The sequence below is a fragment of the Dermatophagoides farinae genome, chromosome 8 (assembly GCF_024713945.1).
Source record: "Dermatophagoides farinae isolate YC_2012a chromosome 8, ASM2471394v1, whole genome shotgun sequence".
Lineage (NCBI taxonomy): Eukaryota > Metazoa > Arthropoda > Arachnida > Sarcoptiformes > Pyroglyphidae > Dermatophagoides > Dermatophagoides farinae.
The window spans coordinates 3,690,023-3,713,998 of NC_134684.1; the positions used below are offsets into that span (position 1 = coordinate 3,690,023).

General features: G+C 30.5%; 8 protein-coding genes across 8 annotated transcripts; 4 read left to right on the top strand and 4 right to left on the bottom strand.

Annotated features, from left to right (window-relative positions):
- Positions 1–1,489: 1,489 nt before the first annotated feature.
- On the top strand, positions 1,490–5,203 carry Tudor-SN (Staphylococcal nuclease domain-containing protein 1). The gene is made up of 4 exons (XM_047059390.2): positions 1,490–2,037; positions 2,125–2,200; positions 2,264–4,785; positions 4,861–5,203. Exons 1-4 carry the CDS (start codon positions 1,996–1,998, stop codon positions 4,927–4,929), a joined length of 2,709 nt encoding a protein of 902 aa, XP_046915346.1. The 5' UTR covers positions 1,490–1,995; the 3' UTR covers positions 4,930–5,203.
- Positions 5,204–5,262: 59 nt separating this feature from the next.
- On the top strand, positions 5,263–7,926 carry LOC124495935 (uncharacterized). The gene is made up of 2 exons (XM_047059382.2): positions 5,263–6,414; positions 6,478–7,926. The coding sequence occupies exons 1-2, from the start codon at positions 5,395–5,397 to the stop codon at positions 7,858–7,860; spliced, it is 2,403 nt and encodes an 800-aa protein (XP_046915338.2). The 5' UTR covers positions 5,263–5,394; the 3' UTR covers positions 7,861–7,926.
- A 48-nt stretch (positions 7,927–7,974) lies between these two features.
- On the top strand, positions 7,975–10,490 carry LOC124495936 (xylosyl- and glucuronyltransferase LARGE2s-like). The gene is given in 6 exon segments (XM_047059383.2): positions 7,975–8,184; positions 8,186–8,214; positions 8,285–8,558; positions 8,624–8,820; positions 8,882–9,033; positions 9,100–10,490. Coding segments are annotated over 6 exon segments (1,932 nt in total). The 3' UTR covers positions 10,170–10,490.
- Vps60 (vacuolar protein sorting 60) lies at positions 10,199–11,469 on the bottom strand. The gene is made up of 5 exons (XM_047059386.2): positions 11,246–11,469; positions 10,930–11,175; positions 10,803–10,874; positions 10,520–10,738; positions 10,199–10,454 (listed from the first exon to the last, which is right to left on the bottom strand). Exons 1-5 carry the CDS (start codon positions 11,315–11,317, stop codon positions 10,404–10,406), a joined length of 660 nt encoding a protein of 219 aa, XP_046915342.1. The 5' UTR covers positions 11,318–11,469; the 3' UTR covers positions 10,199–10,403.
- A 51-nt stretch (positions 11,470–11,520) lies between these two features.
- Positions 11,521–13,994, top strand: LOC124495941 (transmembrane protein 242). Its single transcript, XM_047059388.2, has 4 exons — positions 11,521–11,690; positions 11,748–11,848; positions 11,903–12,073; positions 12,139–13,994. The coding sequence occupies exons 1-4, from the start codon at positions 11,615–11,617 to the stop codon at positions 12,307–12,309; spliced, it is 519 nt and encodes a 172-aa protein (XP_046915344.1). The 5' UTR covers positions 11,521–11,614; the 3' UTR covers positions 12,310–13,994.
- Positions 12,313–13,962, bottom strand: RanGAP (Ran GTPase activating protein). The gene is given in 2 exon segments (XM_047059384.2): positions 12,313–13,019; positions 13,021–13,962. Coding segments are annotated over 2 exon segments (1,578 nt in total). The 3' UTR covers positions 12,313–12,383.
- Positions 13,995–14,066: 72 nt separating the features above from the next.
- LOC124495943 (uncharacterized) lies at positions 14,067–14,614 on the bottom strand. The gene has a single exon (XM_047059389.2). It carries the CDS (start codon positions 14,612–14,614, stop codon positions 14,138–14,140), a length of 477 nt encoding a protein of 158 aa, XP_046915345.2. The 3' UTR covers positions 14,067–14,137.
- Positions 14,615–14,630: 16 nt separating this feature from the next.
- On the bottom strand, positions 14,631–15,814 carry LOC124495940 (uncharacterized). Its single transcript, XM_047059387.2, has 2 exons — positions 14,899–15,814; positions 14,631–14,822 (listed from the first exon to the last, which is right to left on the bottom strand). Exons 1-2 carry the CDS (start codon positions 15,395–15,397, stop codon positions 14,710–14,712), a joined length of 612 nt encoding a protein of 203 aa, XP_046915343.2. The 5' UTR covers positions 15,398–15,814; the 3' UTR covers positions 14,631–14,709.
- Positions 15,815–23,976: the final 8,162 nt, after the last annotated feature.

Sequence of the window (23,976 nt, forward strand, 5' to 3'; positions counted from 1 at the left end):
GAAAATGATCACTTCATCGGAATTTGGTGGATTTGTCAAATTGCTAACAAAAAACGATGAAAGTTTTGCTTCGTAACGTTCTCTTTGAACGGAACGAAGAAAAAACAGCGGGTCACGTGTAAAATGTTTTCGTTTTGTTTTTGTGAAATTATTTTATTTGTGTTTTTCTAAAATAAATGTCTGTCCCAAAAGCTAACCATTTTTGAAAAGAAATAATGAATATTTTCCAGCTACAATATCTCAGATTCATGTTGAATCAGCATTAAGAAATGCTACAAAACATAGGATGTTGCGATTTCTTTTAACATCAAGACCTAATTGGCCAAAATCATTAAGGCACCAGAAATAAATCTCTCAATTATTGGTTATTGATGAACTATGTAAACATCCATAAGATATGATATCATTCCCGGTGATAATTCATTTAAAAATTTATCAATTTTCGACATTATAACAAGAACGTGTTCTATGCCATCAATGTGAAACATAGTTTTGACACTTTTAACATTGTGAATTTATGTTTTCGTTTATTCGTCTTTCGTTTTCGGTTAAGAATTCGTTTTCAATTTGCAATATCAATCGTGTCGCGACATAACAACGTTACGATCACACAATAAGCTTTATTTCAATTTTACAAAAACGACTTTATATTCAATGAATTACAAAAACCAATTAAAAATATCAACTGACAATTCAACACTTCATGTGTTGACTTTTTCTACTCGCCGTCGGCGGCGTTCCAGTCATTAACCATTACAATATAGAAAAATTTCGATCAAATCTTATGGATGTTATTTATTCATGGACAAAAGGAAAATCATTTTCTGAAATATATTGTTATAACTACCCTCGCAACTATAACCTCACGTCACTTTTGTAAAATTTTTTTTTCTTTTTTTTCCTTTGCTATTATTATTGTCATTATTTCATTGTTTTTTTTTATCTTTATTTTTTTTGCTCTTTTTATTTTTTATTTTTTTTCTTTTCTCTTTCTTTTTTTATTTTTGTACTATCATTATTATTATCTTTCTTCATTGATGTACCTCTAGCGTATTTTTCTAATTCTAGAGGTTTTTTTCCAAATAAAATCATTATTATATTATTATCATATATATTGTTATTAATGTAATGATAACAAAACAATGATATAATTTGTGGATGGGATTCATTCATTCATTCTGGATCTGAATCACTATGATCTTTAATCATTTTTTCTTTTTTTTAATCATATCCATATTGGATACAATTTTTTTCCATTCATCCATAGATAAACTGATGCCTTTTTTTTCCTGGTTTTTGTTTATCACCATCTTCATTACGTAACCGGCTGTTTTCAGTCTTGGTCTGTTTTCTGCCTTGGCTATTTCCAATTTGGCTATTCTAACCAGCAACCGGTTTAATTTGGAAATTTAAAAAGAAAAAATTCAAAGCACCTGCCATCTATCGTGGGCCGGCGATTATTTTTTTTTGTTTTGGCTCATAATAACTAAAATACACAACATCAGCAAGCATGGTATTCAATATTGAGATTGAATTGAATCGGCATGCTGCTGATGCCACATCATCAAAGAACATCGACCTATTTGTGTGTGTGTGTGTATGTTTTTCTCATTCAAGAAAAAAAACAGCATCAGACATCCAAAGCCAACTCAGCATTTCATTTGAAGATTGAGCAGAAGAAGAAGAAAATTTTTTTCTTTCAACTTTTTTTTTATTATTATTTGTTCAAATCTTCGATATCATCATCATCATCAAATTTAAATTGATAATAATTACTGTGTTTGATTAGTTTGAACAAAACAAGTGAGCCATTTGTATATTCGACAAAGTTATCGCAATATATCCATCAATCGACACACACACACACACGCACACATACACGCAAACGATTGATTCGTTCATTGAATTTTCTTGTTTGTGTTTTTTTTTCTGTCTACAATTCTCAAATTCTGAATTCTGAATAATAGAAAAAATAGATTTTATCGTTAAACAAAAATGTCTTCACCACAAACACTACAACATGCTATTGTTAAATCCGTATGTTTTTTTTTTTTGATTGTTGAAAACAATTTTTTTTAGTTTTGTTTTGTTTCATTATTATGATCTAAATTTCAAAATGAAAAGGTTCAATCTGGTGATTCAATCATTATTCGTAGCCAACCAAAAGGTGGACCACCACCTGAAAAACAAATCAATTTAGGTAATATCCTGGACATTTTTCCAAAAAAAAAAAAAAATTAATCACATAATATTGAAATTACAGCCTATTTGTTGGCACCAAAAATTAGCCGTAAATTGCCTGATGGTAGCCATACAGCTGATGAACCATTCGCATGGGAATCAAGAGAATTTTTACGAAAAAAACTTGTTGGAAAAGTAATACAATTTCGTGTTGAATATAAAGTTCCTTTCGGTAATAATCAACGTGAATGTGCAACAATATTTCTTGCATCGGAAAATATAAACGAAACATTAGTTAATGAAGGATTAGTGGATGTGGTAAAACGTGCTCAAAACAAAGATAATCCCGATGTTGTTCGTTTGATCGAGCTAGAAGAAGCGGTTAAAAGTAGTAAATCAAAAGGTAAATGGGCTGGTAATGCTATTAAACGTACGATTTTACAAGACTTTGAAAATGGCCAATCGTTTATTGGGAAAAATATGGATGGTATTGTTGAACATGTTCGTGATGGTTCAACAATGAAAATCGGCCTTTTTCTACCATCAAGTGATCAATCATCGGTTACGTATCAGATGGTCATGGTTGTATTGAGTGGTGTTCGTTGTCCACAAACAAACGAACCATTTGGTGAAGAGGCAAGATTCTTTACCGAATCACGGTTATTGCAACGTGATGTTCTAGTACATGTTGAACAGATTAATCCAGGCGGAAATACGGTCGTTGCTACCATTACATTTATGGATCGTGATATTGCTGAATATCTATTACGCGAAGGCTACGCAAAATGTATTGATCGAACTTTGGGATTGACAAAAGATCCTAAAAAATTACGTACTATAGAAAATGAAGCCAAAAGTCGAAAATTGAGAATATGGAAAGATTTCAAAGAAACAGCTCGATCAAGTAGTTCAGTGAATTTTGATGCTAAAGTTTTGGAAATTTCAAGTGCCGATTCATTGGTTATTCAACATAACGATACAAAAGAAATAAAGAAAATTTTTCTAGCTTCAATTCGTGCACCAAGATTGGTGAACGATGATGGACAAACAGTGCTAGCATCAAGTGGTGGTGGTGGTGGCGGTGGTACAGATACAAAAAAACAGTTTCGTCCACTATATGACATTCCATTCATGTTTGAAGCTCGTGAATTTCTACGTAAAAGACTGATCGGCAAAACGGTCAAAGTACGTGTGGATTATGTGCAGCCAAAAAATGAAAATTTTCCGGAAAAAACATGCTCTACTGTTTTGACTGGTGATGGCCAAAATATTGCCGAACAATTGGTATTGAATGGATTGGCTACAGTGGTTAAATATCGTCAAGATGATGATCAACGTGCTTCGGATTATGATTCATATCTAGCGGCCGAACAAAAAGCTCAGAAAAATAATAAAGGTCTTCATTCAAACAAAACAGATGCCGGTATGGTACGAATAGCCGATCTGTCTGTGGATTTATCTAAAGCGAAATCAATGGCACCATTTCTAACCCGTTGGACTGGCCTTCGTCGTGAAGCAGTCATTGAATATGTATTTCCATCATCGACAAAACTCAAGGTTTATATACCGAAAGAAAGTTGTCTGATTAATCTAGTATTGTCAGGTGTGAACACTCCACGACCGAATGATCCAATGTTAGCCGATGCTGTCCGACATGTTCGTTTACGTGTTCTACAGCGAGATGTTCATGTTGAAATTGAAACCGTAGATAAAATCGGCAATTATATTGGTTCTGTTTATTATGATAAGAATAATAATCTGGCATTGGATCTTGTCCGAAATGGTCTTCTATCCGTGAGAGAATATAATAAAAATATGGAATTGAACAATGTTGAAACGGAAGCAAAAACAGCTCGACGTGGAATCTGGAAAGATTATAAGGAAGAAGTGGCCGTAGAAAATGTTGAAGAAATTGATTTAGATGGTGACAATGAAACGGCGCCAGTAGTGGATGATGTTGCACAACGAAAACGTGTTATAATCACAAATCTTGCCAAAGATTTTACCTCGTTTCATGCTCAACAGGTTAAAGATGGACCAGAAATTGAGGCAATGCTTCTACGATTACGGCAAGAAGCAACGGCCAATCCACCAATTGCTGGTTCATATAGACCGAAAAAAGGTGATCTTGTTATGGCCAAATTTAGTGAAGATGGATTATGGTATCGTGCACGGGTAGAAAAAACGGTCACTGCAAATGAATCACAAGTTATCTACATTGATTATGGTAATCGTGAAACATTGGATAATAAAAATATAGCATCACTGCCATTGGGTAATTTTACCAGCATTCCAGCGGCAGCTAAAGAATATGCATTTGCATTCGTTTTCCCTGATACGGATGAAGAATTTGTAGATGAAGTTCGAGCAGTGTTCATGAATGTTACGGCCAATAAAGTAGTACTGTTAAAGACTGAATACAAAGATGTTGGCAACGGTTTGGAAGCGGCAACATTGTTGGATGAAATCAATAAAAAAGATATTGTCCTTCAAATGGTCAAAGATGGTTGGCTTTTTGTCGACACAAAAACCCGTCGTGATCGTCGATTGTTGAAAAAAGTTGGTGAATACAAAGAAGCACAAGAATATGCCAAAAAGAATGGGGTAAGAATGTTTTTTTCGACATTTTTTTTTTTTTTTTTGATTATAAATTACTATAATTTCAATTTTCATATATAGCTTAATCTATGGCAATATGGTGATGTTACACCGGATGATGCTAAAGAATTTGGCTATCCAAACCATTGATGGAATAAAAAAAAATAAATGAAAAAAACAACAACAATCACTTGAAGAGATGGTCAGAATTTCGATTTTTTTGCACATGAATTATTTTATTTTTTTTTTAGTTCGAAATTAACAACAACAACAGCTGCATGAATCTGAAAGAAAAGAAATTTATATTTTATTCAATTTTATGATGTTATATTTTCTATTCTGCTATATTGAATTATATTGAAATATAATGAAATTTTTTTTTTTATTATTATTGAAAAATAAATGAAATTTTTTTTTCTCTGAATTTTCATTTTCGAATGTTTTTTTTTTTGTTTGTTTCGACTATTTTGAATGAATGTTGTGTGGTATAAAAATCGTGGCCCAATATTCAATGTTTGGCCAGTGTTATTTTATTAGTTTTTTTTTGTATTTTATTTTTATTTTTGTTTTGTTTTTTTTTCGTGTGTATTAAAAATAAATCGCTTGAATAATATCATGTCCATTTCGGAAATTTATTCATCCATTCGAAAAATTTGTGATAAAGTTGATTATGATAATAATGCCAATTGTTTCAGTAAAGCTAGTGGTCAATTGGATTACATACTCACTAATGATTTGGATTTATCTAAAAAATTTTCCGAATCATTTGTTCCTGCATTTGAACGAGAAATTATACGTACAAAAAAATCATTAGACGATGCACAACGATTTAAACAATTTTCTAGTTTACTTAAAAATCTGACCGATATATCGTTTACAAATAAAGCAATGAACAATATCAACATGGCTATTATTTCGACACCAATGGAAGAAGATAATCTATTATTTCATTGTTTCAGTCAACGATCAACATTGCATTCGAATCAGGATGATTATGAATCCAGTTTGAAAGATTTAGATCATGCATTAGGAATTCGTTTATCCTATACATTAGTTGAACGTAAAGTAGACATTCTAAATCGATTAAATCGTTCATCCGAAGCTTATCGTATGGTGGCAGATATTATAGATGAAAATGAAAAAATATTAACATCAGATAAGCTTAAACAATATAAAAAACTTAAAAAACAATTACGAAAATTTAAATCCCCACATGAAATCGATAATGGACAACAATCATCAATGGTGAAATGTCTTGATGTAAAGATTGATCAACGTGTTCGTATCAAAAAGATTCAATGTGATCGTTATGATTTTCAAACTAATGCCGATATAGCAGCCAATACGGAAATCCTATCCGAACAACCGATGGTCATTTCATTCACAGCCGATTTTCTCCATGATTATTGCCATAATTGTCGTAAAAAAGTTACCAATACATTTTGGCCTTGTTTTTATTGTACAGAAGTGGTTTTCTGTACCAAAAAATGTGCTGAACAAGCTTTGCATGCTTTTCATCAACATGAATGTGGCCTATTGACAACGATGCGTGACAAACTTGGCAATCAATCGATTACTGTTTATCGTGATTTCATTCAATTGCCGCATTTAAATCTGGCTCTTCATCGTGATGAAGTGAGTATGGTTCAATGCATTTGTGTTAATTTATAATAATTCCATTTTCGAATCATTTCCCAGTTGCAAACATTTTCATTACAATCTTGTTTGGAACAATTGGCACAACAAACCACTCAAGGATTAGATATATCAAAAGCTAATCAATGGTTTTTTATTAGTCAACGGGAATTATATCAAAGAATTGTTCGTCGTAAACCATGGCGACGATCAGTGGAATTATGTAATGCAATCATATTGTTCATGATTTATTGTTATAAAATGAATATTGATATTCAACAATTCGAACAAAAAGAATTGATCGAAATTATTGAACATTTTGCCATTTCGATTGTACGAACACAATTGAATGAATATAGTTGGCAACAAAAAGAACACCAAGATAGACAACAAATTGCTTCATTTCAATGCCTGTTTGGATCACATATCAATCATGAATGTGATCCAAATGCTGAATGGACATTCGATGGTCAAAAATTTGTGGTCAAAACCATTAAGAATATAGCGGCCAATGAATCGATCACAATTACATATGGTGTGCCAAAAGAATATTCGCTATTCAAACGACAACGTTATCTACAAAATCTATATATAATGTGTGCCTGTTCACGATGTTTGGAAGAAACACGTGATTCATGTTTTGCCATTCGCTGTGAAAATTGTAATGGTCCAATACCGTTTGATATGGATGAATTTCTCAATGATTGGTGTATGATCTGTGAACGACGATATGAAAGTCCATCAATAATGACATTGGTACAGAAACAATTTCAAACACTACAACGAGCCATTCGTTTAATCTCTAGTATTAATAATCAAAAAGCTTGGCTTGGAAACATTGAAGAATTGATGGGTTCATTGGCAAGCTATGTTTATCTTGAATCACAACTATTCATCTGTTTGGTATCGAAACTTTGTGATCGTTATATTGAATTGGAAATGTGGCCACAAGCCATTGAATGGTATCAATGGTTTGTCAATGTAGCGGCTCTACATATAGCAAAGAATAAAGAAAATGATATCATTTATTATTACAATCTGAAAAAATGGTCAAATGCTTATCTGAATTATTTGGAACAGAATGTTCAAGCTGGTAAAACAAACATAACAATTGATTATTTACAGACGGCCATCTATTTATTTGCCGAACAGCGAAAAATATTGGAATCATTACGACAAATGAATCGTTTTGAAGTTATTGATTCAATACAATTGAAAAATATGACACGTTCTTTGGCACAAGATTTACAATGCAAAGATTATCGATTGAAACTTGTTTGTATGGAAATTTGTAAAGCCAAAGAAGATACATTGGCTAATGGTGATGAAATAGTGAAAGATTTATCGGTTGAAAAAATTGAATTTGATAAATTGAAACCCGATATGTATAACTATGCTCATGAACTAAGTGCTAGTATCAGTTTGGAGAGTTTATCATTACGATGAATGATTAATTAATGGAAGAGAATTCTGATTAAAATTTTAAGTTTTTTTTAGCGCGTTGAAAAAAAATTCGAAATTCTGCATAGGCCATTCATAAAATATGTGTTAAACTACAGAATGATCCAAAAACAAAATAGATCGATCCATAAACATGTTCAAATTATCATCATCATCATCATGTCTTTGCCACCATATTATCCACCAGGTAGATTTGATTATTTTCTGTTACGATTACAGAAAGAATTGAAAAAGACAAGCACATTCCGAATAGTTATCATTGCCATCGTATTACATTCATTATTCTCTATTCTATTGATTCATAATTTCCTTAAATTATTATAGTGATACATATCATAGGTTCGTATCATTATCGTATGCTTTTTTTCGGTTTTTGTTTATAAAAACATTTTTGATTAAAACAATACAGCAAACATGCGACTAGTCATGATCATCCAGATAAAGGAAAAATATCCATATTTTCCAGACCAGTTACCAATGATGATATTGATTCTGAACGACGTTATAAATTGGTTAAAATGGATTTCACTGATTCAACAATATTCGGACCGAATGCAATCAATTTGTTGCATTCGAATCTGATACGATCTCAGCAATTAACACATATCGGTTGGTTTAGTGATCATTTTCGTTGGGAGGAAAAAATTCAATGTTTCAATAATCGTTGGACATTTTGTGATAAGGTATTTAGTATGATGGCTATCTCTGATGATTTTAATGATTCTATGAATTTGAACATATGATAAAGATTTTCATTGCTAAATGTAAACCGAATTCCATACGAGCCATTTATCAATTTGTACCGTTTAAGATAGAATCGAATGTTAGACATCTATATTTTAGTGTTCGTGCTACAGCTGAACAATTGGTTGAACAATCTAATGATGGGTTCTATGGAATGTTAGCATTAATAGAACATGTTGATGGTACAGATGAAATTATCAGGTAGGTTATATTTTTAGTATTTACAATAAAAAATTTGTAAAATCTTTTTCTATCCATTTAGGTTGAAATTTCGTTATGAAAGTGAATCATGGTCACTTCGTGTGGAAGATTATCGTTCAACAAAAACGATTAAATCGGTTACAATCATGTTGGCATGTTATGGCTATTCTGGTATCGCATCATTCACTGATGTTCGTTTGACTAGTGAATCTGGTCAGTAGTTTTTATTGGATTTTATGTTCAATTTTTTTTCTTATTATGGTTTTTTTATTATCTTAGCTGGACTTGATCCACTTTTTTCTGCTTATGATATTTGTTCTTGGTGTTCATTTCAACCTAACGATCATCAAGTGAAGAAATCGAATCAATTATCGAATACTGACTATGAAATCCTGAAAATGCCTCGTTTTGAAATGGAAAAATCCACCACAAATCATCAAGTGACATTCGTTTCACAAGTATCGATGGATCGACTTGTCATTCTTGAGCAATCATTACGCACTTGGAATGGACCAGTTTCCATATCCATTCATGTATTGACCAATAATTCGACAAATGGTAGAATTCAAGATTGGCAACGTTTATACATCAATAAAAAGATTGGTTCATTGAAAATATCATTTGAAAAAAGTACAATCATTTTAGTGCCTTCGGTCAATCTGCAACATTACCCAATCAATGTTCTACGTAATTTAGCCATAAAAATGGTTCAGACTAGATTCATGTTTCTAGTGGATGCAGATTTTCAACCATCACCTAATCTTGAAACTAATTTCCTTAACACATTGAATAAATATCATTCCAGTTATCTTCGACAACATGATACGGATGGTTGCCGTATTGCATTTGTTGTTCCAGCTTTCGAATATCTAGAAATACCGAACAAAGAAGATCCAATACTTAAAAGCAAAGATGAACTAATTCAATTAATACATCGAGATGATCCAATGATTGAACCATTTCGTTTACATGAATCGAATGAAGTACATGGCCTAACCAATTATTGGAAATGGTATCATACCAATGGACCATACAACATAACCTATAGATTCCATGATAAATATGAACCATATATTATAGTTGAAAAAAATTCACATCTTCCATTGTATGATGAAAATTTATTCAATTATGGAATGAACAAAGTAATGCATATTAGTGAAATGTTTGCCGCCAATTATACATTCGAAGTATTGGACAATGTATGGAGTATACATTTTCAACATCGTTCTACACCATATTATATGGATTTTTTGAAAAATCTTACCTACAGACTTTGTAATCGAGCTGAACGTTTTAAAGTATTACAACGTATCATATATCAATATAATGTCCAATTAGATCAATGTTGATCATAAAATTGAACAGAAAAAAAAATCTAGTCATCATCATCATTTTTTTTATTAAAACTGTACAGTATTTCAAAATTGATAATGTATGTTATTTGTCAAAGTTTATTAGAATTTTTTTTTTTAGTTAAAAACAAGGAAAAAAATGAGTAGTAACTGGATTTTAAAAAATTATATTATCTCAATCTCAATTACAAATGTGTTAATGTTTGTGATAGATATTTATATATATAATGTTTATGTAGCAGGCAATTTTGGCAGACCAAATTCATCAACCAATTGACCATCCTGAAATATCAAATAAAGAGAACATCATGTTAAAAATTATGAAATAAATGAAAAAATTAACTTACAGTATTAACACTTTCGGCTCCCGGTTCTTTTGATGGTACTTTAAGATTGGACACTTCATCCAAATAAGAAGTATCATCCAATGCAAGTTCATCGTTCAATGCTTCTAATTCGGCTTCAAGTTCATCTTCATCCACATCTGGCATACCATATGAACGGCCTAATGCTTCTTGAACTTCATTAGCATCTTCCATCATATCGGCAAGATCATCTTGTAAATCCTAGTTAAAATTCGGTAAGCACAACATTAATTAAAATCATTAACTGATTTCAATGTAAACTAACCTCAATCTGATCAATGTTGATTTTTTTGTATTCTTTTTTCATCTCTTTGACACCCAATTTCATTGCATTCACCTTTAAAACAGAAAAAAAAGAGTGAAAAAAAGTTCCAAAAATACATTTTACATACGGTCACTTGAGTATCTTTGAGCGTTTGTGTTGCCATGTTTGTTTGTTCCATGTTGAATGACTGTTGCATTAATTGTTCACGTTGATTTTCATACATTTTTCTTTGCTTTAAAATATTCAATGCTCTTTGTTTGATTGCATTCTTGGCCGGACCTTCACGCATTTTTTTCATCTGATCCTTGTATTTGACAAGATCGGCTTCCAATTTCTGTATCTTTTTATCAATCGATTCAGTACGACTATCAACCTGATTGAATCAATAATGAATATTAGAATTGAAAAATGAAAATAATGAAAAATGTCAACTGCTTACTTACATTGGCAATCACATCTGAAAGATTTGGTGGTGGTACCTTGTCTTTCGGTTTACCAAACATTCGGTTCATCATTTTTCCTTTGATTCTTTGGTTCTTACGATTCTCTTTGAAAAAAAGAAAATTCTATATTTATCCACTTGTTGTAGAATAGATTTTTTTTGGATATTTGGGTGGGTTAATAATTGCGTTGTAAACAAACGGGGATTGACATTCATCTTATTGCCGAAACAATTTTTTTTTCTACGAATCATTCATGAATAACGTACACGAGATTTTTAAAACATGTGATCTTTTTTTTATAAAATTGAACAATTTAAATTTCGTGATTCCAATCAATCAATTGTGGAGAGACAAAAGTATCAACTATATATGGAAAATTCACTGACCACAGAATCATCCATATCATCGAATGATGTAACGAAAAAAGAAGACAACAAATTTTGGGGTAAAGTTGCATTGGGAAATTTTTCTAAAATTCGCGTTAATTTTTTGTTTCTGGTAGAAACATTATTCCTTGGTTCAATTGCTGCCGTCGGTTTATTGTTTGGTTTTTCCAACGGTATTTCTTTGGCCAAAAAAAATGATGAAACAGCGTTCAATAAGGTATTTGCTCTCTTGACACCGGACAAATTTAATTTGTATATATCCAAACGATAGGGTTTAATGATGTTACCCGATCGACCAAATCAACCGGGAACACCGAAACCACCACCAATGGAAAGTGGTGTACGTTTGGCAACACGTGCACTTGGTCTTGGTTCATTGTATGCATTTGGAGGCGTCGGTATATTATCCGCTTTGATATGGTTTGGTATTGGTGCAAAAAATGTATGTTTATTTTATTTTATTTTTTTTCTTTAAAATTTTTCATCACAACATCTCAATTCAATTAGCTTAAAGATTTTCGACAAAAAGTTGGTGAAAAATTGCCACGAATTCCTCGTAATGATCCACCACAAGGTAGAACTGAATTCGAATCATTTCGTGATTTGTTTACATATCTGGCCGAAGAATCGGAAAAAGAGAAAAAATTAAAAGAAAATGAAAAAAATGATACAAGATGATAATATGATATAAATGTTATTATTGTTTATTATTTAATGTAAAAAAACATCATGAATTCTTTTTCACGTCTCACTCAAAAACTGTAAATTAGTGAATAAATTTCATTTTGAAGTGTTTGATAACGATTTTCTTTCAATTTTTCTAGCAACAAATCTTTGATACAACGTTTTTGATTGACATCATCGGCAAATTCTTTGGACACACGTGCCAATGCCAATATTGGTCCACTAAGATCAGCATCTTTACGTGGTGATTTTGTACGATCTTCAGCTTTCAATAGGCCACAAACAGCGAGCAATGTATTGAGTAGAATAAAATCGGATTCATTTTTCAGAAATTTTTTCCTACCAACTTTGATGAGAGCATCGATTTCGGCAGTAGCATGTTTGTTCAAAGATTTTTCCGTTTTGTTAAAACCATCTGTCGATACGATAAAAAATCTTCGACATAATGATTCAAGATCTTTGTATCGTGTATTCAAATGTTCTTGTAATGCTTCCGGATTGGCCAATAGATTTTCATCCAGTTCATCGTTCATCAAAGTTTTATTATCAATTGATTGATTCGATTCTTCCAATTGGCAGCCATTATCATCATCATCATCAGCTTGTTCATCTTCCGAACCTTGGTCATCATCAATAATCAAATCAATAACAGAACCAAAATGATTTCTTAATTCATCAACAATCACAGTACCGAAATTATTGGACACTAAGATCAAGTTTTAGTTTTGTTTGGTCATTTTCTCTTGTTTCCAATATTGTTTCCACTGTTGCTATGATCATTTCTTTTGCATCAATACCAATTTCATTTCCACTGAGATTAATTTCTCGGATTCGTGAACACCATTTTTCACGATATAGAGAATCTAAAGCTGATAGAACAATAATGGCTCCTTTGGTTTTCAGTAAACAATCACCCAGATTTAATACTTCTAGTTTGTCCAATTTTTTTAACGATGAAGCCAAATCATCGGATGTTGTTGTCAGAACATTATCATTCAGGTTCAGAATTTTCAAATTACAATTCTGTTTCAGCGCTTCACATAGACGAATTATTCCTTGTTCTTTCGTACCATTTTGTGGTAATTCCAAACGTTCTAATGTAGTCAATTTGGTTAATGCCGAACTGATTTCCATGATTCCATCAATCTCCAAACGATTTCTTCCAATGACTAATTCGGTTAAATTTTCAAATCCAGAAAGAACTGTGGCCAACATTGTTCCACCTTTAATACCTAGACCACAATTATTCAGGTAAAGATGCCGTAATGATGTGAATTGTTCGCTACGAAGAAATGGTAACAATTCCGGCATCGTTACCGGGCCGATTGCATTATCATTTAGATTCAATGTTATGATTTGTGCTTGACTTGCTTGTACACCACCCAATAGATAACGTAATGCCATAGGTATTTCATCTTTTAAACGACTGGTGAACATATCATTCAAGAATAAGTGACGAAGATTATGACAGGTTTGAAGTGATTGACCAATTTCTTTCAACGGTTCAACACCATACGAATTACCGTCCAATTGCAGAGTGCCAATCTTATCTTCATTATCACGAATCTGTTCCACTAAATCGGTGACATCTTCAGCCGAATCAAGTTTTTTACCACTAAGATTAGATTTAACAGTTAAATCGGCCATTATTTAATCATCAAAACAAGTGAAAAATTTTTTTTGGAACAAAATTCTATACTGCAAACATGAATCACGCTGAGCAAAAAAAAAATTTTTGCCAGAAAGGGCTGTTCATAGGCAACAGTATTTGAGCGGGAATCGATCGATTTACTATTATTAATTTTATTTTATAATTCAAATTCTAACAATATTTTTGACATGGCCATTCAAGATTCAGACAACTATCCAGATTATAATCAGTAATACATGGAATATAAATCCAGCTATCATCTTCATCATTCAATGGTTGTACATGGCACCAATTCCATGCACAATATGTAAAACAATTTTGTACATAACAATCACATGGACGACGTGTACAGATATGTAGACCAAATGATGGTAAAACACGTGGCTCATATATCATTGATAGATTTCCTTCGGCCAACATTATTCTTTCTAGAACAGAAATGACCAATTCAGTTTTTTCATTAGCTTTATAATCATTGTTGAATTTGGTTTTCAATGTATAATAATAATCATCACATTCGTATAATTTTTTAAATGGACAACCATACATAAATTTTAAATCTTGTTCTGAAATTTGCAAATCAAATGTCTCAATCAACAATTCCTTTTGGACCAACATCATCATCATTATTATCAACACGATTATCATGATTACATCACATCAATTCAAATCAAATCGACATTTATTTTTGTCATTATAAAAATAAAAAATGAAAATTCCATAAATATATGTACATTGTACATTCAATCATTCAAAATTATTCGACTTAAATCACGCCAAAAATCCTCTTTGGTAGAATTTTCTTTGTTTTTGATTAAACAATCCTGTAAATGGCCATCAGTGTGATTGAAAAGGCCTAATCAAATGAAAGGGGGGAAAAAATTAATCAAATTATATAATTTGTTTTTTAATTGGTGGTATATATAACTTACAAGCAATCAATTCGTTATTATGTGTTTGAAGATAAATGTTCTTTGATTTTACCCGAATATTATTGTCTATTTCATCGATGGTTTGTTTTAGCTGATCTCGTTTTTTGCGTAAAGTTTCAATTTCTGTTTGAAGTGATTTCAATTGTTCTTCTGATTTCAATTGTTCATGTGTTATATCGTTGAGTGTTTGTTTCGATTGTTGATATCGGTCAAATGTTTGTTTTTGATTCTGTATCAATTGTGGCAACGTTGGAATCGGATCATCATCATTGAATTCCAGATTTGATTCACGTAACACTGTCTGAATATTATCATCAAAAGTTTTTTTCAATTCATCACGTAAATGTAGATGTTCATTTATCAATTTTGAGCAACGATCATAACGTTTGTTTATTTCATTATAATCAGCCGGTTGATTTATTGACTGGACCAGTTTTTGCCATTCCTCTTCCACAATAATTTTACGGTCATTTTTATTCGAAATTTTATCGGACGTCATTTTGAATTATTTTTGTTTTTACAATTAAAAAAATCTCAACATGACATTGACATGAAAAATGTTTGAGCCACAAAAAGGGCGGGATCACGCAACACACCACACACAAAAATCGAATTTCAACGGCTAAAATTCAAAAATAAATGCACCGTTCATATATAGCGTGTGAAAAAAATAGAAATTTTGCTCGGAATCTTGAATTCGAACACCCGGAACATGGTATTCATAAAATCCTTACAATATTGTCATCGATAATAGAGGTATGTCTTTTCTTTTTAGTTTTTTTTTATTGATAAATCGATATGCAACAAGGTGTTGATATGATGATATGCATTGTGTTGGTGTTGTCACGATTGGCAAATGGTGAAAAAAAAATCGGCCATCACATATAGATATGTTTGCCATTCGATTGAGATGATGATGATGATGATGATGATGTGATTCTCCATCGTTGTCGTGCACATCTTAATCATAATCTTCATTCCAAATCAATCGTTAATAATGATAGTGTTAATTTGATCGAAATCGAATCGATTTTTCGATTAGAACGTGAATGCAATGACATGATTGTTCATTTATGGACAATTATTATTAGTGTATTTTCTCTCATTTTCATGATGATCATGATGATAATTTTATTATTATAGAAATTGATCCAAAATCATGAACGTAGTAGTAATACTATGTCTATATAGACATTTGATTTGAATTATGGAGAAATCCAATAATTGAAATCGAACAGAAAAAAAAACAGTGGCAAATTGTGACTATTGAATCATGGCAAAATGTATGTGTATTTTATTATTTATGTTTATGTTCAATGTAATAATGTTTGTCATCCTGTTTAGATTCATTTCATTTTTGATGATGTTTGAATGATAATTTTATCGTTTGCCAACAGAAATTTTTTTTTTTTTTTTTTTTTTTGATGTATAAAATAATAATTATGATATATATATTTCAAATACTTGATCAAATAAAACAAATAATCGTTGTTTTATTTTTCATTTATCTCTCTACAAACGATATCGATATTTTGACATTTTTTTTTTTACTTCCTTACTGTTAAACTTTGAAAATTGTTTGTTTGTTTGTTTTCTTTTTTATTCATCCATTCATTTGTTTGATTGATTAATCGATTGACACATTCAATTGGCCATCTTCATCCACCAATATATATATATATATTCTATATGGCTGTCTGTAGTAATCAATCAAAATCAAAATGATTATTCATTGAGAATAAACAACTTGCACTAGGTTTTCGTTGAATGATTATTGTGCAAGTGTGTGTGTGAGTGATGGTTTAATTAATTTAAAAAAAGCCCCAGATTTTTTTTTTTGCCTTTCTGAATTATCCATGACATTGTTGTTGTTGTTGTTATCATATGGCTATCGTCTAAATAGATTTGAAATCAATCATTTCATTTTATTGAGCTCTTTTTTTTCATTTTCATATTTTATGATTTTAAATGTCAAACACCTTAACTGGATGCTGATGATCAACGACAAGAGAGAAAAAAAAGTCATAAATTTGCCAAAATTGGTATCTATCCAATGTGTGTGTGTGTGTGTGTGTATGTCATTGATTAAGATGTTCATTTTTCTCAGAAAAAAAAATTGAAAACAAGAAAATTTTTTTTTTGATTCCAAATTGACCGTTATCACATTATTATTATCATCATCATCACCCATAATTTTTTTTTTTTTTTTTTTTTTTTTTTGTTGCTGACTGCCATGTTGATGATGATCGTTATAAATCGTTTCATACTATAGTAAGAATGTTCAATATAAAATGGCCAAAATCGATTGAAATGGATAAAGAATTGTATGTGAGTTTGCGTGTGCCACACGACGAACACAAGGCGTTTTTTCTTTGATCATTTAGATGGCAAATTATTATTATCACACACACACAAATATCCGACAATAAAGACAATTCGTTAAATGAAGATTCTAATCAAGAATACAATATTCAATATGATCAATCTATACAATATATAATCATCGTCATTATCACCTCGAAAGATGTAAAATTCGGTAGCAAATGGTCACGATTTTTGTTGTCGTTGTTGTTGTTGTTGTTCCAAATTGAAAAATGATCAAAATAATAATATTGATGGAAAACAAAACAAAAAAAAATTTTTTTTTGCTTATCAATGTAGTTTGATCAAAGATTCTTGTCTCATGATGATGATGATGATGATCATCATCATCATCAATCGTTTGCTCATCAACTCTGCAACAACAACAAGCATCACTCTTCATACAATAAATGGAATTTCGTTAGTTCATAAGATCATATCGAAGGAAAATGACCGAATAAAAGTAAAAAAAAAAATGATCACAATATTAATCAGTAGTCAATCGATCAATTGATGATGATAATAATATAGTCTTTGTTGGAATGGATTTTTTCATTTATTTCCACCTTAATGAAGACTTTCTCCCATTCTTATCATTGATTCATCATCATCATCATCATTGTTGAATGAAACAAAAAAAAAGAATGATCAGCAGCAGCAGCAGCAGCACAAAAAAAACTATTTCAAATTGTCCGTTTTTGTCCGTTTTTTATTTTTTTTAATTGTGATTTTTTTTTCTGCCATCCATTCAACTCAATGAATGATTTCAATTGTTGATAATCAAGAAAAGTAAAAAAAAAATTGATTGAAAATTTCATGAAAAGAAAACGAAAAAAAAAGAAAAAATATTAATTAAGTTATCATCACACTAACTATATATATATATATTGATTCGGGTCAACAACAACAACAACAACAACAAAAAATTTGAAATTTCCGAAATTCAAATGAAAATGAACCAAAAAAAGACAGAATTATCCACAAAACCTCAATTGCTTGATTGGTGGGCCAATTTTTTATTTGATTTGATTCGATTTGATTGAAATGAAAGCAACGACAAAAAAAATTCAGCGCAAAATCGTGAATAATAATGATATAATAAACGTAGCTACTAAAAATACAGGCAAACATTTTGTTGTTGTTGTCGTTGCTGTTGTTGTTGCTTCAACAACAACAACATTATCCAGCGGCTACGACAATGTGTTCAATGATGAAATGTTTTTTTTTAAATTGATGTCAAAACGGAACAAAAAATTTTTGATCATCCAGATCCATCCCCCACCATTTTGATTGCTGCCATTTATTATTCCATACCACACCCGGCTTTTGGTAAATGAAATTTTTTTTTCTCTCTCTCATTTCTCTCACTGTGTGGTTGGAATTTTCATTCGGTTTTTTTTTTGCATTTGCATTGCATATTGCCACTGATCAATTAAATCAATCGATCAATTGATTGATTAATAAAGTTCGTGAACAAAAATCAAAAAATTCAAATCAAATCAGATTCTTCCGATAATTTGATTTTAATTAATGATGATAACATTTTGTTGTTGTCGATGTTGATGGTGTTGATAAATTTCAATTTCAACGCCTAAACATCTCTTTATACGCAGGTTCAATTTTTTTTTTTAATTCATTCACATTTTAATAGATTGATGATCATTGTCTATTGTGTAGTCTGTGATTTTAAAATAATCGATTCATTTGAAAATTTTCATGTGAATTACTTGCTGATGTTGTTTTTTTTTTTTTTTGAAACAAATGGCCATCCATTTGTTTCAACAACGATCAAAAAAAAAAGACATCTTAATCACTGTGTGTGTGTGTGGATATAAATTGGATGTCATTGTCTTTATAAAGAATGTTGTTGTTGATGATGATGATGATGATGATGGCAGATTGTTTGAAAAATTTAAAGAAAAAAAACGAGATTATCTTGAGATGGATGGATGGATGTGATGTCTGGATAACCGACCAATTGTTCCATTGTGTGTGTGTGTGTGTGTGTATGTAATGTATCCGAATCTCGATAAATATTGATGGAGATTCAATTCAATTCAATTCATTCATTTTTTTTTACTCTGTGTTAGTAGCTATCCATCCATTCATTCATTTTCATCGATCAAACACTTTTGATTCTCTCCATTTCTGTCAATGATGATGATGATGATGATGATGATGATTACAATGATGGACAACAGCAGAAAAAAAAATTGGATCAAAGTAACAAAAAAAAAATTTGCAGTTTCACCTATATAGGTGTTTCAAAAACACATACACACACACACACACACACACACACATATTTCAGCCACATTGACTGGAAAGGTAATTTTTTCATCAAAAAAAAAAACAAACAAACAAACAAACACCAAACTATTAATCTTTATCTATTCAATGAATTGTGTGTGTGTGTCTCTGATTAACATGTTATTAACATATATATATCTATGATGATAAACCCCTGTCATCATCATTGAATTTTTTTTTTTTTTTTTTGTTTCCCCGGAATTTGATCAATCTTTATTCAGTCAGTCGTAGTTTTTTTCAAATCAAATAACACTATAACGTATAATGAAAAAAAAATTTTTTTTTTCAATGCAAACAATGAAATGATAATAATATCAACAACATCGACGACGACGAAAGCCAAAAGCAAAAAAAAAATGACCACAACCAGTGTGGTGATGGTTTATAGAACGAAAAAAAAAATTCGGATGATCCAGGTGGGAAAATGAATACATAACAATCATGTTGGACACACAGTGCTAATTTTTTCAAATTGAAAAAAAATGATATACAGTTTTTAGTGTAAAGATAGATTTTGGGAAAAAAAATGCCAAAGTATTGGTCATTGTTGTTGATTGAATTATTCGTTTGTGTAAACATTGGACATTGAATCAAATTCAACAACAACAACAACAAAATGACCAGCTTAATAACCTATAAGGCTGGTGTTTTTTTTTAATAAAATGGAATCAATGGTTCCAGGAAAAAACTAATGAAGTTTGGTTAGTTTTTTCGGTTTTTTTCTTTGCTCAATATATCGATTGATCGATCGACATCATTCAGATGAATGATCATGGATCAATAAATATTACACTATATCATCATCAACTATAGTCATAATTTTTAAATGATCACTGGTGACTAATTATGATTAATTGATTTATATGATAAATATACATTGTGTGTGTGTGTGAATGTGTGTTGGAAAAAAAACAAAACTTTTTTTTTCGATCAAACTGACCATTATGCATATGAGTGAAAGATAAGTAAGTCGTAGATATTTCGACTACGACGGCAACGACAACGACGATCATCATATAGATTTGAATGATAATTATCATTTTCCATGTATGAATGGTAATAATAATGATGATGATGATGACTGGAAAAATTTGAATTTGAATTTTTTTTTTCGTTCGCCAATGATAACTTAATCCAAATGATCAAAAAAAAAAAAAAATTTAGATTTCCATTTGATGGTGATATCTTTTGCTGTTGTAAATTTGCATTTCCAATGTATTGGATAAAGTTATCTGTTTGTCTGTCTGTGTGTTTGTTTTTATATTGATCTAGTTTTTTTCTTGTTCATTTATCCGATATATTGGATAAAATGATGGCTGAACTTCATCATCATCATCATATCCCATTAGATCAATAATAATAATAATTTTTCGTAATGTTGTTTTTTCTCTTGCAAAGGTCATCTATTACTACTTGTTGCTGAATCGAATGGGAAATTTTTTTTTTTTATTTTTCCTCAAAAAATGATGACGATGATGATGATGATGGCTAGATCAATTAATGGAACAATAATAATTGTATCATCATCATCATCATCATTTATTGATTCAATTGATAGTACAATCGTTACATGATCAATAATTTTTTTTTTTTATTTTTCACGGATAATGAGATATAATGATTTTGGCTCCATATATACACACAGCAAATTCTCTATTTACCTATTTTTAATGATGATGATAATCATGTTAATTGATGTCCAATTACATAGATATAAATATATATCGTTTGTCATTTGACTTTGATTTATTATTATGAAATCATTCATTCACGGTTTTGACATATTCCATTTTTTTTGGGGTGGGGGAGGGGCTGAATTAAACATGTTATATATCAGCATATTGATTGGAATTGAATTTAATTTTTCACTTGATTTCATTATCATTTGATATTCAAGAATTTGCTTTGGGTGATCACAACACACTATAATAATTGAATAAATTTAAGTGAAAGAAAAAAAAAATTCAAACATCCACTCATCCCATTAAACATATCGATGATGTAAAATTTTTTTTTTCTGTATAATTATAGCCAATATCTTGACCTCTCTGGTCATCATTTATTATTCGAATGTTATGACTTTATTTTGTTATGTTAAGAGATGAAAAATTCATTGATTCATCAGAATTTTTAACTAAAAACGAAAAATGGATCTTACACACACACACACACACACACGCCAGACAACTTGAGATGGAAAAATGTCGATGATCTAATAAAGAATCCGGTATTTTATTTGTTGTGATTTGATATAAATTTTTTTCCCATGCATTCCAATGTTGTTTTTTTTTATATATAATCCAAAGTCACGTTTTGTTTTTGTTTCGTTTTGCCACCGTATTTGTTTATTTTGTTGTTGTTGTTTTATTCACTGCGGAAACATTTGATGTTAATTTTTCATGATTTAAAGTGAAAAACAAGATTTTTTTTCTCATTGTTCAGCCTTGATTGATAATTTTGGTAGATTTAGGACTGGTTTTCTTATCATTTTTTTTTTGTTCTCTCGTCTCTGTCTAGGTGGATATTGTCCACATATGAGTCCAGACATTTGAGTTTTTTTTTCTTGAAGATAAAGAGAGAGAGAGTATCTTTGTCTGTCTCTGTGTAATAATATCGATTACGTACACGTGACAAGGACAATCGATAATCCACGAAAACGTCTACGACGACGATCATCGTCGAGTCGATAAAATCCACTATCTGTCTGTTTGTTTATCGATAGTTTTTTTTTAGACAAATTTATTCACAATCAATTGGAATCAAAATGATGATGGAGAAAAATGAACAGAAAAAAAATTTCAATACAAATTGATCGAATTGATCAAACAAATCGATTGCTTTTGTAATAGTAATTATAAAAAAAAAATTTTAGAATTGCAAATGATTTTTTGCAATGAAAAATTGGATCAAATATAATCCAAATCCATATCCATGTCCAAAAACAAAAAGGGGTGTGATTTTTTTCCTTATTGGAATCAACACATCAGACATATATGATTGTTTGGTTGGATGAAGAATGGTGTTAAGTAGTCTGTTGGTTGGTTTTTTTTCTGATGAAGATGAAAAAACGAAATGAAATGAAAAAATTCGTGACTTTACTACCGAATTTTTTTACACAGTGAAAAAAAAATGATATGTTCAAATCTCCACCTAGTAGTATCTTCATCATCATCATCATCATCAAAAAAAAGATCGACTTGAGTGAGTTTCAAAGTTTGTTTTTTTTTGTAAACTAAAACTGCCACTTTCAATTACGGCAAATGGCTTAATAGTTTAACCAGAACCGAAAAAAATAAAAAAAAAACATATCATGCCAACATGTATTTATTAGCATCGCTTCGAGTAATAAACCCGATTGATTTTTGTTTTTTTTTCGGTTTTTTTCTTTTCTGTTCATAAAATCCATATTTTTTTACAAAAAAAAAATTAAAAAATCTAGATCCTCTGATGATGATGATCAGGATTAAAAAAATATTGGATAACTCATGATCGATATATTTTTAAATTGATTTTTTTTTCGTCCATGTAAGGGGTTAAAAATGATCATCATGATGATGATGATGTTCAATATTCATTTCGGCGTGACTTGTATCATTGAATTTTTTGTTTTTTGTTTAAAATCATGTTTATTACGGAAAAACATTTGAATAAATTAAGATCATCAATCAATTATCAGCTATCAGTCAAACAACAAAGTGTTTATGTTTCATAACGTTTTTTTTTGTTTTGTTTTGTTTTTGTTTCTGATAAACAATGAAATTTTTGAATAATTTATTGACCATCGACGACTATTATGAAATGATTGAAAACAAACAAACAATACAAAGGTGTGGATGGTGTTTTTTTTTTTTATTTTGAATTGATTTAAAATTGACGAATATACCATGAAAAAAATATTGCTCTACTTGTTGATGATTGAAAATGAATTGACAGAATTCTTCAATGTCCCATGAATTTTTTTTTCATGTTTTCAATTTTTTTTCCGGAATAATAATCACAATTGTTTTAATGCAAAAACTTCCACTGTTTTTTCGTTTTTTTGTTTTACATCATTTTATCAGTGTGCGTGTGTGTGTGTGTGTGTGATGAAAAATCATTTTTTTTCTCCATTATTCACACACACACACATACACAGTCAATATTGATGAAAGATGAGCCAAGCCTTTCTTCTACAATCCACCATCATCTTTCATCGATTCAATTCGAATAATTTTTTTTTTTTTGTTCAATAGAAACAAAAAAAACACAGTGAATGTTCAATTTTTTTTTTTGGAATGGTCATCAGGTTCATTTCATTCTCATTGATGCTGCTGTTGCTGCTGATGCTTCTGCTGTTTGAAATTGTTACAATTAGAGCTACCTTGACCATTCATTGATAACGTTGATGAATAAAACACACGCACATTA

What these genes read in the sequence shown, in the direction of transcription:
- Vps60 (XM_047059386.2), bottom strand. Translation starts at nt 11,317, where the DNA reads ATGATGAACCGAATGTTTGGTAAACCGAAAGACAAGGTACCACCACCA. An exon ending in TTTCAGATGTGATTGCCAAT is followed by an intron (nt 11,176 to 11,245) that starts GTAAGTAAGCAG and finishes TGATTCAATCAG; the next exon opens with GTTGATAGTCGTACTGAATC. An exon ending in TCAAAGATACTCAAGTGACC is followed by an intron (nt 10,875 to 10,929) that starts GTATGTAAAATG and finishes TCTGTTTTAAAG; the next exon opens with GTGAATGCAATGAAATTGGG.
- LOC124495935 (XM_047059382.2), top strand. Translation starts at nt 5,395, where the DNA reads ATGTCCATTTCGGAAATTTATTCATCCATTCGAAAAATTTGTGATAAA. An exon ending in TGGCTCTTCATCGTGATGAA is followed by an intron (nt 6,415 to 6,477) that starts GTGAGTATGGTT and finishes ATCATTTCCCAG; the next exon opens with TTGCAAACATTTTCATTACA.
- Tudor-SN (XM_047059390.2), top strand. Translation starts at nt 1,996, where the DNA reads ATGTCTTCACCACAAACACTACAACATGCTATTGTTAAATCC. An exon ending in AACATGCTATTGTTAAATCC is followed by an intron (nt 2,038 to 2,124) that starts GTATGTTTTTTT and finishes CAAAATGAAAAG; the next exon opens with GTTCAATCTGGTGATTCAAT. An exon ending in TGAAAAACAAATCAATTTAG is followed by an intron (nt 2,201 to 2,263) that starts GTAATATCCTGG and finishes TTGAAATTACAG; the next exon opens with CCTATTTGTTGGCACCAAAA.
- LOC124495943 (XM_047059389.2), bottom strand. Translation starts at nt 14,614, where the DNA reads ATGATAATCGTGTTGATAATAATGATGATGATGTTGGTCCAAAAGGAA.
- LOC124495941 (XM_047059388.2), top strand. Translation starts at nt 11,615, where the DNA reads ATGGAAAATTCACTGACCACAGAATCATCCATATCATCGAATGATGTA. An exon ending in ATGAAACAGCGTTCAATAAG is followed by an intron (nt 11,849 to 11,902) that starts GTATTTGCTCTC and finishes TCCAAACGATAG; the next exon opens with GGTTTAATGATGTTACCCGA. An exon ending in TTGGTATTGGTGCAAAAAAT is followed by an intron (nt 12,074 to 12,138) that starts GTATGTTTATTT and finishes CAATTCAATTAG; the next exon opens with CTTAAAGATTTTCGACAAAA.
- LOC124495940 (XM_047059387.2), bottom strand. Translation starts at nt 15,397, where the DNA reads ATGACGTCCGATAAAATTTCGAATAAAAATGACCGTAAAATTATTGTG. An exon ending in TAATAACGAATTGATTGCTT is followed by an intron (nt 14,823 to 14,898) that starts GTAAGTTATATA and finishes TCATTTGATTAG; the next exon opens with GCCTTTTCAATCACACTGAT.